The sequence below is a fragment of the Salvelinus alpinus genome, chromosome 6 (genome assembly GCF_045679555.1).
Source record: "Salvelinus alpinus chromosome 6, SLU_Salpinus.1, whole genome shotgun sequence".
In the NCBI taxonomy this organism is placed as follows: domain Eukaryota; kingdom Metazoa; phylum Chordata; class Actinopteri; order Salmoniformes; family Salmonidae; genus Salvelinus; species Salvelinus alpinus.
In genome coordinates, this window is record NC_092091.1 from 42652461 (window position 1) to 42667657 (window position 15197).

Consider the following 15197-nt stretch of genomic DNA (forward strand, 5'->3'; position numbering starts at 1 on the left):
TAATGACTGCCTTGCCTGGTTCACCAACTACTTTGCAGACAGAGTTCAGTGTGTCAAATCGGAGGGCATGTTGTCCGGTCCTCTGGCAGTCTCTATGGGGGTACCACAGGGTTCAATTCTCGGGCCGACTCTTTTCTCTGTATACATCAATGATGTTGCTCTTGCTGCGGGCGATTCCCTGATCCACCTCTACGCAGACGACACCATTCTATATACTTCCGGCCCTTCCTTGGACACTGTGCTATCTAACCTCCAAACGAGCTTCAATGCCATACAACACTCCTTCCGTGGCCTCCAACTGCTCTTAAACGCTAGTAAAACCAAATGCATGCTTTTCAACCGTTCGCTGCCTGCACCCGCACGCCCGACTAGCATCACCACCCTGGACGGTTCCGACCTAGAATATGTGGACATCTATAAGTACCTAGGTGTCTGGCTAGACTGCAAACTCTCCTTCCAGACTCATATCAAACATCTCCAATCCAAAATCAAATCAAGAATCGGCTTTCTATTCCGCAACAAAGCCTCCTTCACTCACGCCGCCAAACTTACCCTAGTAAAACTGACTATCCTACCGATCCTCGACTTCGGCGATGTCATCTACAAAATAGCTTCCAATACTCTACTCAGCAAACTGGATGCAGTTTATCACAGTGCCATTCGTTTTGTTACTAAAGCACCTTATACGACCCACCACTGCGACCTGTATGCCCTAGTCGGCTGGCCCTCGCTACATGTTCGTCGTCAGACCCACTGGCTCCAGGTCATCTACAAGGCTATGCTAGGTAAAGTGCCGCCTTATCTCAGTTCACTGGTCACGATGGCTACACCCACCCGCAGCACGCGCTCCAGCAGATGTATCTCACTGATCATCCCTAAAGCCAAAACCTAATTTGGACGCCTTTCCTTCCAGTTCTCTGCTGCCTGCGACTGGAACGAATTGCAAAAATCTCTGAAGTTGGAGACTTTTATCTCCCTCAACAACTTTAAAAATCTGCTATCCGAGCAGCTAACCGATCGCTGCAGCTGTACATAGTCCATCTGTAAACTACCCACCCAATTTACCTACCTCACCCCCCATACTGCTTTTATTTATTTACTTTTCTGCTCTTTTGCACACCAGTATCTCTTCTTGCACATGATCATCTGATGATTTATCACTCCAGTGTTAATCTGCTAAATTGTAATTATTCGATTTATTGCCTACCTCATGCCTTTTGCACACATTGTATATAGATTCTCTTTTTTTTCTACCATGTTATTGACTTGTTTATTGTTTACTCCATGTGTAACTCTGTGTTGTCTGTTCACACTGCTATGCTTTATCTTGGCCAGGTCGCAGTTGCAAATGAGAACTTGTTCTCAACTAGCCTACCTGGTTAAATAAAGGTGAAATAAAAAATAATAATAATATTTTCTCATGTTTTCGTCTGCAGAATACGTTTTGTTATACTCACAGACAATATTTTGACAGTTTTGGAAACTTTGGAGTGTTTTCTATCCTAATCTGTAAATTATATGCATATTCTACGATCTGGGCCAGAGAAAATGTCCGTTTACCTTGGGAACGTTTAAAAAAAAACAAATTCTGACCCCTAGCACCAAGAGGTTAATCACTAACCTATGGAGATCTTCATCAGATGACACTCATAGGACTTCGTGTTACACAATACATGTATGTTTTGTTCGGGAAAGTTCATATTTATATCCAAAAATCTCAGTTTACATTGGCACGTTATTTTCAGTAGTTCCAAAACATCCGGTGATTTTGCAGAGAGCCACATCAATTTACAGAAATACTCATAATAAACATTGCTAAAAGATACAACTGTTATGCATGGAATTTTAGATCCACTTCTCCTTAATGCAACCGCTGTGTCAGATTTCAAAAAAACTTTGCGGAAAAAGCACACCATGCAATAATCTGAGTACGGCGCTCAGAGCCCAAACAAGCCAAAAAGATATCCGCCATATTGTGCAGTCAACAGAAGTCAGAAATAACATTATAAATATTCACTTACTTTTGATGATCTTCATCAGAATGCACTCCCAGGAATCCCAGTTCCACAATAATTGTTTGTTTTGTTCGATGCCAGGGCATTGTTTTGTCCATTATTTATGTCCAAATAGCTCCTTTTGTTAGCGCGTTTGGTAAATAAATCCAAACTCACGAAGCGCGTTTACTAGGAGCAGACGAAAAGTCTAAAAGTTCCGTTACAGTCCGTAGAAACATGTCAAACGAAGTATAGAATAAATCTTTAGGATGTTTTTAACATAAATCTTCAATAATGTTCCAACCGGAGAATTCCTTTGTCTTCAGAAATGCAATGGAACTCAAGCTAACTCTCACATGTAGAATGGTCAGCTCGTGGCACTCTGGGAGAGACCTTACTCAATCCCCTCTCACTCGGCCCCCCTTCACAGTAGAAGCATCAGACAAGGTTCTAAAGACTGTTGAAGCCTTAGGAAGTGCAACATGACCCATATCCCACTGTATCTTCAATAGGGAATGAGTTGAAAAACGACCAACCTCAGATTTCCCATTTCCTGGTTGGGTTTTTTCTCAGGCTGTTGCCTGCCATATGAGTTCTGTTATACTCACAGACATCATTCAAACAGTTTTAGAAACTTCAGAGTGTTTTCTATCCAAATATACTAATAATATGCATATATTAGCAACTGGGACTGAGTAACAGGCAGTTTACTCTGGGCACCTTATTCATCCAAGCTACTCAATACTGCCCTCAGCCATAAGAAGTTTTAACTGACTTGCCTAGTTAAATAAAGGTGTAAAAAAATATATTATTACATATATTTTTTAAATCTGCCAAATCGGTGTCCAAAAATACAGATTTTCCGATTGTTATGAATACTTTAAATCGGCCCTAATTAATCGGCCATTCCGACTTCGACCTCTATAGTGTGTATACCTGCAGGCACCCGTGTGTGAGTGTTTGCATGCCAGGGCATTAAGTAGCGTGTATTTGTACGATTGGATTTGCGGGAAGTTTTCAGGAACATTCAGAAGTTATGTATCTTAAATATGGTCATTTACAACTAATCGGGGATAAATGTGGTGACCTGTCCTGATGGAGCCTGTCTGCCAACCGAGAGGTCCACTGTTGCCACTGGTAATAGACCGTCACATGAGTTTAGTCTAAGCTAGGAGACCAGAAGGAGAAATAGTAAGTAACTAAGCAAGAAATGGATTTGTAATAGATGTTTAATTTCATTGTGTGTACTGCTCATTTACATCATACAGTAGGGCCTGGCCTATACAACATGGCATTTGAAAATGTTACATAGATGTATGTATTACTTGTGAAGCTTTGTTTTATTGCCTACGTGTGTTTTGTCAGTGGATGTTCTTTCTCTCAATGCTTAAGATGTACTGTGTGTATATATAAGGACCCTCCTAGTGGCGCAGCGATCTAAGGCAGTGCATCTCAGCGCATTAGGCGTCACTGCAGTCCCTGGTTCAAATCCAGGCTGCATCACATCTGGCCATGATTGGGAGTCCTGTAAGGGCGGCGCACAATTTGGCCCAGCGTCGTCTGGGTTTGGCCGGGGTAGGCTGTCATTGTAAATAAGAATTTGTTCTTAACTGACTTGCGTAGTTAAAGAAATAAGATCAACGCTAAATCCTAAAAGGATTCCTTGTCATTTCACTAAGCCATGACACCCACCGTCTCAGATGATTCAGAAATTGTTTCTGTAGTTAGAAACAGATAAGATTAATGCAAGCGACTTCAACAGCTAATTTCTATGAACAGGGGGAAAAAATCATCACAAGATTCACAGGGAAAATACATGACATAGGATGATAATTTGATTTGATTGAATTCCTCATGTCTTAATCATTTAGAATTATGGTCTAAATTGGATGTTAGGTACTATATAGGGTTGGGCTATGTCAACCATTGTCCTATCGTGATTATGTACCCATAAAAGATTGTGATATAGGATGCTATCACCCCTATTGGACACTCCGCCAATATACAGTGGGGCAAAAAAGTATTTAGTCAGCCACCAATTGTGCAAGTTCTCCCACTTAAAAGATGAGAGAGGCCTGTAATTTTCATCGTACACTTCAACTATGACAGACAAAATGAGAAAAAAAAATCCAGAAAATCACATTGTAGGATTTTTAATGAATTTATTTGCGAATTATGGTGGAAAATAAGTATTTGGTCACCTACAAACAAGCAAGATTTCTGGCTCTCACAGACCTGTAACTTCTTCTTTAAGAGGCTCCTCTGTCCTCCACTCGTTACCTGTATTAATGGCACCTGTTTGAACTTGTTATCAGTATAAAAGACACCTGTCCACAACCTCAAACAGTCACACTCCAAACTCCACTATGGCCAAGACCAAAGAGCTGTCAAAGGACACCAGAAACAAAATTTTAGACCTGCACCAGGCTGGGAAGGCTGAATCTGCAATAGGTAAGCAGTTTGGTTTGAAGAAATCAGCTGTGGGAGCAATTATTAGGAAATGGAAGACATACAAGACCACTGATAATCTCCCTCGATCTGGGTCTCCACGCAAGATCTCACCCAGCGGGGTCAAAATGATCACAAGAACGGTGATCAAAAATCCTAGAACCACACGGGGGGACCTAGTGAATGACCTGCAGAGAGCTGGGACCAAAGTAACAAAGCCTACCATCAGTAACACACTACGCCGCCAGGGACTCAAATCCTGCAGTGCCAGACGTGTCCCCCTGCTTAAGCAAGTACATGTCCAGGCCCGTCTGAAGTTTGCTAGAGAGCATTTGGATGATCCAGAAGAAGATTGGGAGAATGTCATATGGTCAGATGAAACCAAAATATAACTTTTTGGTAAAAACTCAACTCGTCGTGTTTGGAGGACAAAGAATGCTGAGTTGCATCCAAAGAACACCATACCTACTGTGAATTATGGGGGTGGAAACATCATGCTTTGGGGCTGTTTTTCTGCAAAGGGACCAGGACGACTGATCTGTGTAAAGGAAAGAATGAATGGGGCCATGTATCGTGAGATTTTGAGTGAAAACCTCCTTCCATCAGCAAGGGCATTGAAGATGAAACGTGGCTGGGTCTTTCAGCATGACAATGATCCCAAACACACCGCCCGGGCATTGAAGGAGTGGCCTCGTTAGAAGCATTTCAAGGTCCTGGAGTGGCCTAGCCAGTCTCCAGATCTCAACCCCATAGAAAATCTTTGGAGGGAGTTGAAAGTCCGTGTTGCCCCGCAGCAGCCCCAAAACATCCCTGCTCTAGAGGAGATCTGCATGGAGGAAAGGGGCCAAAATACCAGCAACAGTGTGTGAAAACCTTGTGAAGACTTACAGAAAACGTTTGACCTCTGTCATTGCCAACAAAGGGTATATAACAATGTATTGAGATTAACTTTTGTTATTGACCAAATACTTATTTTCCACCATAATTTGCAAATAAATTCATACAAAATCCTATAATGTGATTTTCTGAATTTTTTTTTCTAATTTTGTCTGTCATAGTTGAAGTGTACCTATGATGAAAATTACAGACCTCTCTCATCTTTTTAAGTGGGAGAACTTGCACAATTGGTGGCTGACTAAATACTTTTTTGCCCCACTGTATATATATATATATTTTTTTACTCTGAAAAAAAAACTGCAGTTTGGCTATAGCGCAAAATCTAATTTAACTGGACAAATCATGACGAAATATAATGTTGTTGAAGACCTGGGTAGAAGCTAAGTGCAGCTAAGCGTAGCTTTCATAGCCTATCGAATGGAGAAAGAAGGGAATATAGGCTACGTTTTTTTAAACAATTCTCCGCTCTCTGGCCTACATTCCTCTCTTGTTTTATGTAGGCTATATAACATATTTATTGAAATTGGCTATAGCAAATAGGACTAGGCTATAACTCGGAATGCCACTTGTTTGTCACCCTGCTGCTGCCCTGCTTTTTTACAGCGTGGCGCTAGTAAAAAAAAGGCTAAACCATCATCTGTCACATCACGATGCCGTCACCATCAACGATGGCTGTCAATCATCATCGATAGACGATGCTATCGCAATATCACCCACCCTAGTGCTATATTTATTGAAAATTAGGCTGTATGAATCCTATAAATGAAAATTACCGATTTGGGTGCAATCAATTAGCTTAAATTATCAGAGATCAAATTATATTTAAACAAAATAATGTTTCAGGAATGCTTATTTCATTTGTTTGTAATTACAGAAATTATTTCATGATTTTGTGTGGTAATCCTCTTTTTTTGGGGGGTGGGTGGAACGACCCTCTACTGATGCCAAATGGCTTTGTTTTAACCATATTAACAGGCTATTACAGTAACTGAGTTTATGCTTCTCCGCTGACTTCCACATGTACGCTACCTGATTTGATGACAAACATGACATAATACTTACAGTAAATACTGTATACTCCTCCCATGCCAGATAGCAGGCACACAATACAGACAAACCCGATGTAGCCTAGCTACTCGGCTATCCCACAATGAGAAACGACACTAACATCCAGCACCTGTTTTCTTACAGCTCTAAAAATGCTGGTTTGGTAGTCTCCATCTTTGACAGACAAATTATAGGCCTGTATTTATACCTTTTTGTTCTGATACTGGCTCTAAAACTCCACAACATCTGCCAGTGTGATCGGTGATGGAAAGGGAGAGTAGAAGAGAGGGTAAGAGAAGTGTGGGTTTATCCGCCACACACTGACTCCAATACAAGATGGTGGCTTGTTAGGGTTGGTTCAGGGCGGGACGAGTTCTGGAATTTCGTCCTTGTGTGAAGCCAACACTTTTCTTCCCAGTACTGCAGAGCGAGCAGAGAAAGGAAGCCTACACAGACAACATACAGACAACAACAAGACTCAGGAGGAGTTCAACTCCACAGCTACCATAGTCTATATATGCAAATACTCACCATTTATAGGCTAAACAAACAAAGCAGCTGCCAACACAAATGTATGATCTGTTTATAGTCCAATCCAAAGTAGTCTGTGTCTGTGCAAGATCTTTCTGTCTTGTGTGGTAGGTAGTTTGACTCACATTATGTCCCTCGCATCAAAACAAAAGAGCCCAGGAAAGAGGAAGTGTCATGGCCCCATACTTTTCCTGTCTCTCATGATGTTCCATTTATAGTTCAAAACAAACAAAGGCTCATCTGTAAAGGCTACAATAGTGACCTATTGGTCAGGGATCATCTACTAGATTTAGCCGAGGGGCCAATTTATTTTACTTGAATGGATGGTCAGGGGGCCAGAACATTATAATAAATAATTTGCAGAGTGCAAATGTACCGAAAGAACCCCAAACAGATATCATATTTGACTAAAACATAATAATTTCAAACCTTGCTTATATTTGTATACGGTCATGTCTATCTCTCTGTTGTACAACGGGTGGGTCTAATCCCGAATGCTGATTGGTTAAAACCGCATTCCAGTTACCACTGGCTAATTCTGTGATGTTAAAATGCCTATTTACTCTGTTCCATCTGACTGTGCAATCCACTGTCTCATCAGCCCAGCCAAGCAATTTATATACTTGATCTCCACTATAAAAAGCATCTAGACATTCTCACATTTCTTTTAGACTAACATTTCGTTTTCAACAGCAGAGATTTGTATAAACCTTGCTGTCTGTCTCTCCGACATTTACAACAATGTTTCAATATTCAAATTCGATCTTCAGTTGTCCCGTAGTATTGAACGTGTCTGTACAAGACAGACAGGCAGGCAGCGTTTCTCAGCCAGTTGAAATCGTGAATTAACTGGCATAATTTTATGGATATATACAGTTGAAGTCGGAAGTTTACATACACTTTAGCCAAATACATTTAAACTCAGTTTTTCACAATTCTTGACATTTAATCCTAGTAAAAATTCACTGTCTTAGGTCAGGTAGGATCACCATTTCATTTTAAGAATGTGAAATGTCAGAATAATAGTAGAGAGAATGATTTATTTCAGCTTTTATTTCGTTCATCACATCCCCAGTGGGTCAGAAGTTTACATACACTCAATTAGAATTTGGTAGCATTGCCTTTAAATTGTTTAACTTGGGTCAAACGTTTCGGGTAGCCTTCCAGAAGCTTCCCACAATAAATTGTGTGAATTTTGGCCCATTCCTCCTGACAGAGCTGGTGTAATTGAGTCAGGTTTGTAGGCCTCCTTGCTCGCACTCACTTTTTCAGTTCTGCCCACAAATTTTCTATGGGATTGAGGTCAGGGCTTTGTGATGGCCACTCCAATACCTTGACTTTGTTGTCCTTAAGCTATTTTGCCACAACTTTGGAAGTATGCTTGGGGTCATTGTTCATTTGGAAGACCCATTTGCGACCAAGCTTTAACTTCCTGACTGATGTCTTGAGATGTTGCTTCAATATATCCACATCATTTCCACCCTCATGATACCATCTATTTTGTGAAGTGCACCAGTCCCTCCTGCAGCAAAGCACCCCCACAACATGATGCTGCCACCCCCGTGCTTCACGGTTGGGACAGTGTTCTTCGGCTTGCAAGCATCCCCCTTTTTCCTGCAAACATAACGATGGTCATTATGGCCAAACAGTTCTATTTTTGTTTCATCAGACCAAAGGCCATTTTTCCAAAAAGTATGATCTTTGTCCACGTGTGTAGTTGCAAACCGTATTCTGGCTTTTCTATGGCGGTTTTGGAGCAGTAGCTTCTTCCTTGCTGAGCAGTTTTAATGACTCCAATCTAAGTGTATGTAAACTTCCGACTTCAACTGTACAAAGAAATGTAAATTGAAAAAAGGTCAAACGAAACGAAGTGCAGCTAGTTTGCAGTCTTTCCAGCTTCAGTTTGAAGTGACTGTGTTAACTGTGTTGTTGGCTAGCTGCTCTGAACAACAGTGTCCTGATGAGTGAGCACATTTTCTATGGCAAGTGAAATCGCGCCTCATTAGCAAATTTGTATCGACATGTCTAAATAAATGATACTAGAAAACAGTTTGAACAAATGTAGCTACTTTGCTGTTATTCTGGCGTTTTGACGTGACTGTAAGTTAGCCGTAGTTGGCTAGCTATCAAGCAAGGGATAAGAATGTTGCTAGCCATTATGGCAATGGAACATTTAGAACGAACGACTGGGTCGCGTCCTTAGATACGGAACAAAAAGACTAAACGACTGTGTCGGGCCTCTGGCAACCCAACCGATAGAACGAACGACCAGCCGGCTTGGGTAGCAACCCTAGATTTGTGTCTGGACTACTATGAAATAGTATGAATAAATTCATCAAAATAACCTTTTTTAATGAAAATATCATTATTTGAATATGTTGGTAACCCGTTGTATAAAAGTGATAATGCCCTCAAAGCCGGTGTTGAGGATATATTGGCTCTGTTTGCCAGCCCTCAACTTCGTCTCGGGCCTAACAACACCCGTGCCAATATATCCTCAAAACAATGCCTTCTCGGGCATTATCACTTAATTATGCGTGGGAAAACTTTGGAACAGATTTCCCTAATTAAAATCCCTTCGAGCTGATTTGCTGGTGTGTTTAACTGTCTTTTGTGAATAACAATTAGTAAAAAATGTGGGCCACAGGCCGTCAGTTGGGGAACCCTGCTATAGGTTGTACATTAGTTCCTACTGTATTGTTATAGGCATATTACTACTATCACTTTATTACATAGCCTAGTTTACACTTGCCATTTAATGACAGTCTATATAGTAGTGGTTCCCAACCGGTGTGCCTGGAGGAACTCTCAGCTGTGCTGTGAAACTTGTACACTCACTTAGAAGCGTGACATGTGGAATGAACATGGAATTTGGACTTGGAAGCACTAGTGCCGGTCAGTCAATACATTAAATGGCACATGGCTACATCTGTATCGTTGTTTCAAGTCCAGTGAGCTAAGCCTGTTGTTTTATCATTTGAGGGGCACCCATCACGAGCATTTCTATCATTTGATTTTATCTGTGAAAACCATTAGCACAGGCAAATATGATTAGGCTTAGCCAGAGTTATTTATTTCTTAATATATGGCTCTGGGCTAAGCTATACCACAGCTTCTGCCATAAAAACAAACGGAGCATGGCTTTGTGTCTAAGGTTGCACCTTTTATAATGCAGAAAACCAGTCGTCTGTAAACGAAACCTTTAAAAACTAAAGACCTATTTTACCGGAGAAACATTTTCTTCTTTCTGGCACAGATTCGCCCGGACGCTCTTAAAGTGGTACACACAAATTAACCATTGCCAGTAAAGAACTATCAACACTATGAAAATAATTCAAATAAACCCTTTTAAATCTCTAAAAAACTTTGTCACAAAAAATGTATGGTTTGTAAATTAAATCAATACATTTTAGGTGTGCCACAGAATTTTATATCCCATCAAGGTGTGACAGGGTTCAAAAAAGATTTGGAACCAATGATCTAGAGACTCCACAGTAGACTCATGACAATCGTGCTTAGTGCAATATTTAATCTTAATCACCATCCACATCCACATCGTCGGGGCAACAGTGGAGAGGGTTGAGAGCTTCCTCGGTGTCCGCATCATTGAGGACTTAACATGGTCCTCTCACACCAGCACAGTCGTGAAGAAGGCACGGCAGCGCCTCTTCTTCCTCAGGAAGCCGAAACGATTTGGTATGGCCGCTCAGATCCTCAGGAACTTTTACAGATGCTCCATCGAGAGCATCCTGATTGGTTTAATCACTGTCTGATATGGCAACTGCACCGCCCTCGACCGGATGGCCCCACAGAGGGTGGTGCGGACTACCCAGAGCATCACTGGGGGTGAGATCCCAGCCATCCAGGACGTACATGCCAGGCCTGAAAAATTGCTAAAGACTCCAGCCACCCAAGACATGGACTATTCTTCATACTCCCATCCGGCAGGCGGTAACGGTGCATCAAGGCTCAGACCAACAAACGCCTAAACAGCTTCTATTCCCTGGCCATAAGACTGTTAAATGGCAAACAACTAACATTACTGTTCTCCCTCTCCCACATACTATCCACACTGACTCTATGCCCATCCACAGGTCTCTACCCACTCTGACACACACCCCTTCACTGTCACTCTTACTAACGCACACACACATAATACACACACTCACAAACACCCTCACTCACACTCACTCACTATTAATGCTGTTTATATGTATATATTACCATTAGTATATTACCATAAGTATTTATATATTCCTGCTATCAGTCACTTTTCGTCCCTGTTTACATGTACAGTACCTAAAGAAAGTATTCATACCCCTTGACTTATTTCACATTTTATGTTACAGCCTACAACAATACCCCATAATGACAGTGAAAGCATGTTTGGAAATGTATTGGAAATGAAATACACTATATCTAATTTCCATAAGTATTCTCACCCCTTTTCTATGACACTCCAAATTGAGCTCAGGTGCATCCAATTTCCTTTGATCATCCTGGAGATGTCACTACAACTTGATTGGAGTCCACCTGTGGCTAATTCAATTGTTTGGACATGATATACAAAAACATACCTGTCTATATACAGTGCCTTCGGAAAGTATTCATACCACATGACTTTTCCCACATTTTGCTACTTTACAGCCTTATTTTAAAATGGATTAAATAAATAAAAATCGTTAGCAATTTACACACAATACCCCATAATGACAAAGTGAAAACAGGTTTTTAGAAATGTTTGCAAATGTATTAAAAATAAAAATAAAACTGAAAAACCTTATTTACATAAGTATTCGGACCTTTTGCTATGAGACTCGAAATTGAGCTCAGGTGCATCCTGTTTCTATTGATCATCCTTGAGATGTTTCTACAACTTTATTGAAGTCCACCTGTGGTAAATTCAATTGACTGGACATGATTTGGAAAGACACACACCTGTCTATATAAGGTCCCACAGTTGACAGTGCATGTCAGAGCAAAAACCAAGCCATGAGGTCAAAGGTATTGTCTGTATAGCTCCGAGAAAGGTTTGTGTCAAGGCACAGATCTGGGGAAAGCTAATAAAATGTTTTTGCAGCATTGAAGGTCCCCAAGAACACAGTGGCCTCCATCATTCTTAAATGGAAGAAGTTTGGATCCAGCAAGACTCTTCCTAGAGCTGTCCGCCCGGCCAAGCTGAGCAATCAGGGGAGAAGGGCCTTGGTCAGGGAGGTGACCAAGAACCCAATGGTCACTCTGACAGAGCTCCAGAGTTCCTCTGTGGAGATGGGAGAACCTTCCAGAACGACAACCATCTCTGCAGCACTCCACCAATCAGGCCTTTATGGTTGAGTGGCCAGACGGAAGCAACTCATTAAAAGGCACATGACAGCCCACTTGGAGTTTTTCAAAAGGCACCTAAAGACTCTCAGACCATGAGAAACCTGGCACCATCTCTACGGTGAAGCATGGTGGTGGCAGCTTCATGCTGTGGGGATGTTTTTCAGAGGCAGAGACTGGGAGACTAGTCAGGATCGAGGGAAAGATGAACGGAGCAAAGTACAGAGAGATCCTTGATGAAAACCTGCTCCAGAGCACTCAGGACCTCAGACTGGGGCGAAGGTTCACCTTCCAACAGGACAACGACCCTAAGCACACAGCCAAGTCAACGCAGGAGTGGCTTCGGGACAAGTCTCTGAATGTCCTTGAGTGGCCCAGCCAGAGCCCGGACTTGAACCCAATCAAACATCTCTGGAGAGACCTGAAAATAGCTGTGCAGCAACGCTCCCAATCCAACCGGACAGATCTTGAGAGGAGCTGCAGAGAAGAATGGGAGAAACTCCCCAAATACAGGTGTGTCAAGTTTCGAGAGTCATACCAAGTTTCGAGAGTCAGACCCAAGAAGACTACCCAAGAAGACTAAACCTGTCTAAACCTGTTTTTTCTTTGTCATTATGGAGTTGTGTGTGTAGATTGAGGAGGGGGGATAAAACAATTTAATACATTTTAGAATAAAGCTGTAACGTAACAAAATGTGAAAGTCAAGATGTCTGAATATTTTCTGAAAGCACTTTTAGGTCCCGCAGTTGAGTCTGTCAGAGCAGAAACTATACCAGAAAGTCCAACGAGCTGTCCGAGATATACATCTGGGGGAGGCTATAAAACAATTTCTAGAATGTTGAAAGTTTCCAAGAGAACATGTGGTCTCCATCATTAGGAAATGGAAAAATTGTGGAACTCCCCAGACTCTGCTTAGAGCTGGCCATCCGACCAAACTGAGCAACTGGGCAAGAAGGACCTTGGTCAATGACCACTGACAGAACTACAGAGTTCCTTGGCTGAGATGGGGAAAACCCGCCAGAAGTGTTAGTCTCTATAGCACTTCACCAATCTGGGGTTTATTAGGAGAGTGGCCAGAAGGAAGCCACTCCTGACAAAAAGGCATACGACAGCACACCTGGAGTTTGCAAAAAGGCATGTGTAAGCATAAAACAAAAGATTCTGTGGTCTGATGAGAAATGCAAAGCACTATCTCTTAGAGGTTAACAAAGCTTGAGAAAATCTACAAGGAAGAATGGGAGAAAGTCCACAAATCCAGATGTGCAAAACTGATATAGATACAGACATACCCAAGATGAGTCAAAGCTGTAATCGACCCCAAAAGGTGCTCTTCCAAAGTATTGACTCATGGGTGTGAATTCTTATGTAAATTAGATATTTCTGTATTTAATTATCAATAAATTAGCAAACATTTCAAAAAACATGTTTTCACTTTGTCATTATGGGTAGATGTGTCAGGAAAAAAAATCGTATATATTTTGAATTCAGGCTGTAACACAACAAAATGTGTAATAAGTCAAGAAGGCACTGTATGTCCTATCAGTCAGTTTTTATGTATAAACCTACCTCAACCACTCCAGAACCCCTGCACATTGAACAACCTGTATATACTCGCATTCTCATGTTTCTTCAACCTATATCATACTTTTTGTGTGTGCCTGGTATAGTTTCTGCTAGGATTCCATTTTCTATTATTACTACTATCACTGCGTTGTTAGGAAAGAGCTCTCAATGTAAAAATGGCACTGTACTTCTTTACACCTGTTGTATCCTGTGCACATGGCAAATAGACCTTGAAACGTGTACTCTGTACTTTGTTATACACTGACACATGTATGAGCTCTGTGCCACTGATCATGCAGTGTCTGTTCTTTCCTAGCCTGATTGTTCAAACTTTGACCTACATGTAAGTTGCTCTCCGGGTAAGAGCACCTACAAAAGGAATTAATGGATGAAAAAGGTTGTAATGTATCCCCCTTTTTTCTTTTCTCCCTCTTCCTTCCTTCCTTCCTCTCTCTCCCAGATATCTCCCCCCTGTGCCATAATCTGTTTGGTCTGTATGATGAGAGCAGGACTCTGTGGTTCGCTCCCAACCACCTCTTCAAGATCACGGACGAGACCTGCATCAAGCTGCACTACCGCATGAGGTACTTAGACAGGCCTACTGCAGTGTGTGGGTTCGCGGGAGTTTTGAGAGTGTGTGCGTTTGCTTGCTTCCGTGTGTGTGTGTGCGTGTGTGTTTGTGTGTTATCACATAGTCATTGTGATGGATCATGAATATCTCACTGACGTCATTCATCAGACGATCAATAACACTCCCCGTTGCGTGTGAGTTACTCATTTACTCATCCGCCACTCTGTTACCAACAACACCTGCTGTGGTTGCCACTCTGCGCTCTCTATATCGCCTGTGACGGCAGTGTAAACCAGTCAACGTGACTGTTATTCAACCGTCATTCACTGACCATGATTCAGTGTAGTAACAAGGTTGTCATGCAGGTAGGTTGCATGGCACATTGATACCATACTGCGCAGAGTAGAACGGCAATTTCTGAGCTGGTAAAGTAGTCCACATCAGATTAGATTAAGTAGGATTTCCTTGTGAACTTCTTTTACAATTCACGTGAAACATTCATACAAGGCAGGACAAAATCCAACACTTAAAGTATCGAGTAAGTGTGTTTTGTTTTCTGCACTTGAGGATAATGTAATAGGAGATATTCAGTTGCCATGGCAGTTCAGTTGGATATGATCCAAGATAAACGTTTAACTCCGAGAGGAAGGAGAGGTAATGTGGTGTCACGCCCACTTCCTCTTTCTGCTCTCTTTCACTAGACAACACATTTTGCACCGGGAGCCGCATTCGGTCTTCGCCGAGGTCTGGAGAGCCGCTCTGACAACTGGTTATATTTCCTTGCCATCGCAATTTGCTCAAAGTAGTGCTCCATCCATCGTTTT

General features: G+C 41.7%; 1 protein-coding gene across 3 annotated transcripts in view; it reads left to right on the top strand.

The window, feature by feature from the left end:
- LOC139577550 (tyrosine-protein kinase JAK1-like) overlaps positions 1-15197 on the top strand; it is an 81826-nt gene that overhangs the window by 24495 nt on the left and 42134 nt on the right. For all 3 annotated transcript variants that reach the window (XM_071404602.1, XM_071404603.1, XM_071404604.1), the window contains one exon: positions 14263-14386. In XM_071404602.1, the coding sequence (XP_071260703.1) occupies positions 14263-14386 (124 nt within the window). The remainder of the gene's footprint in view (positions 1-14262; positions 14387-15197) is intronic.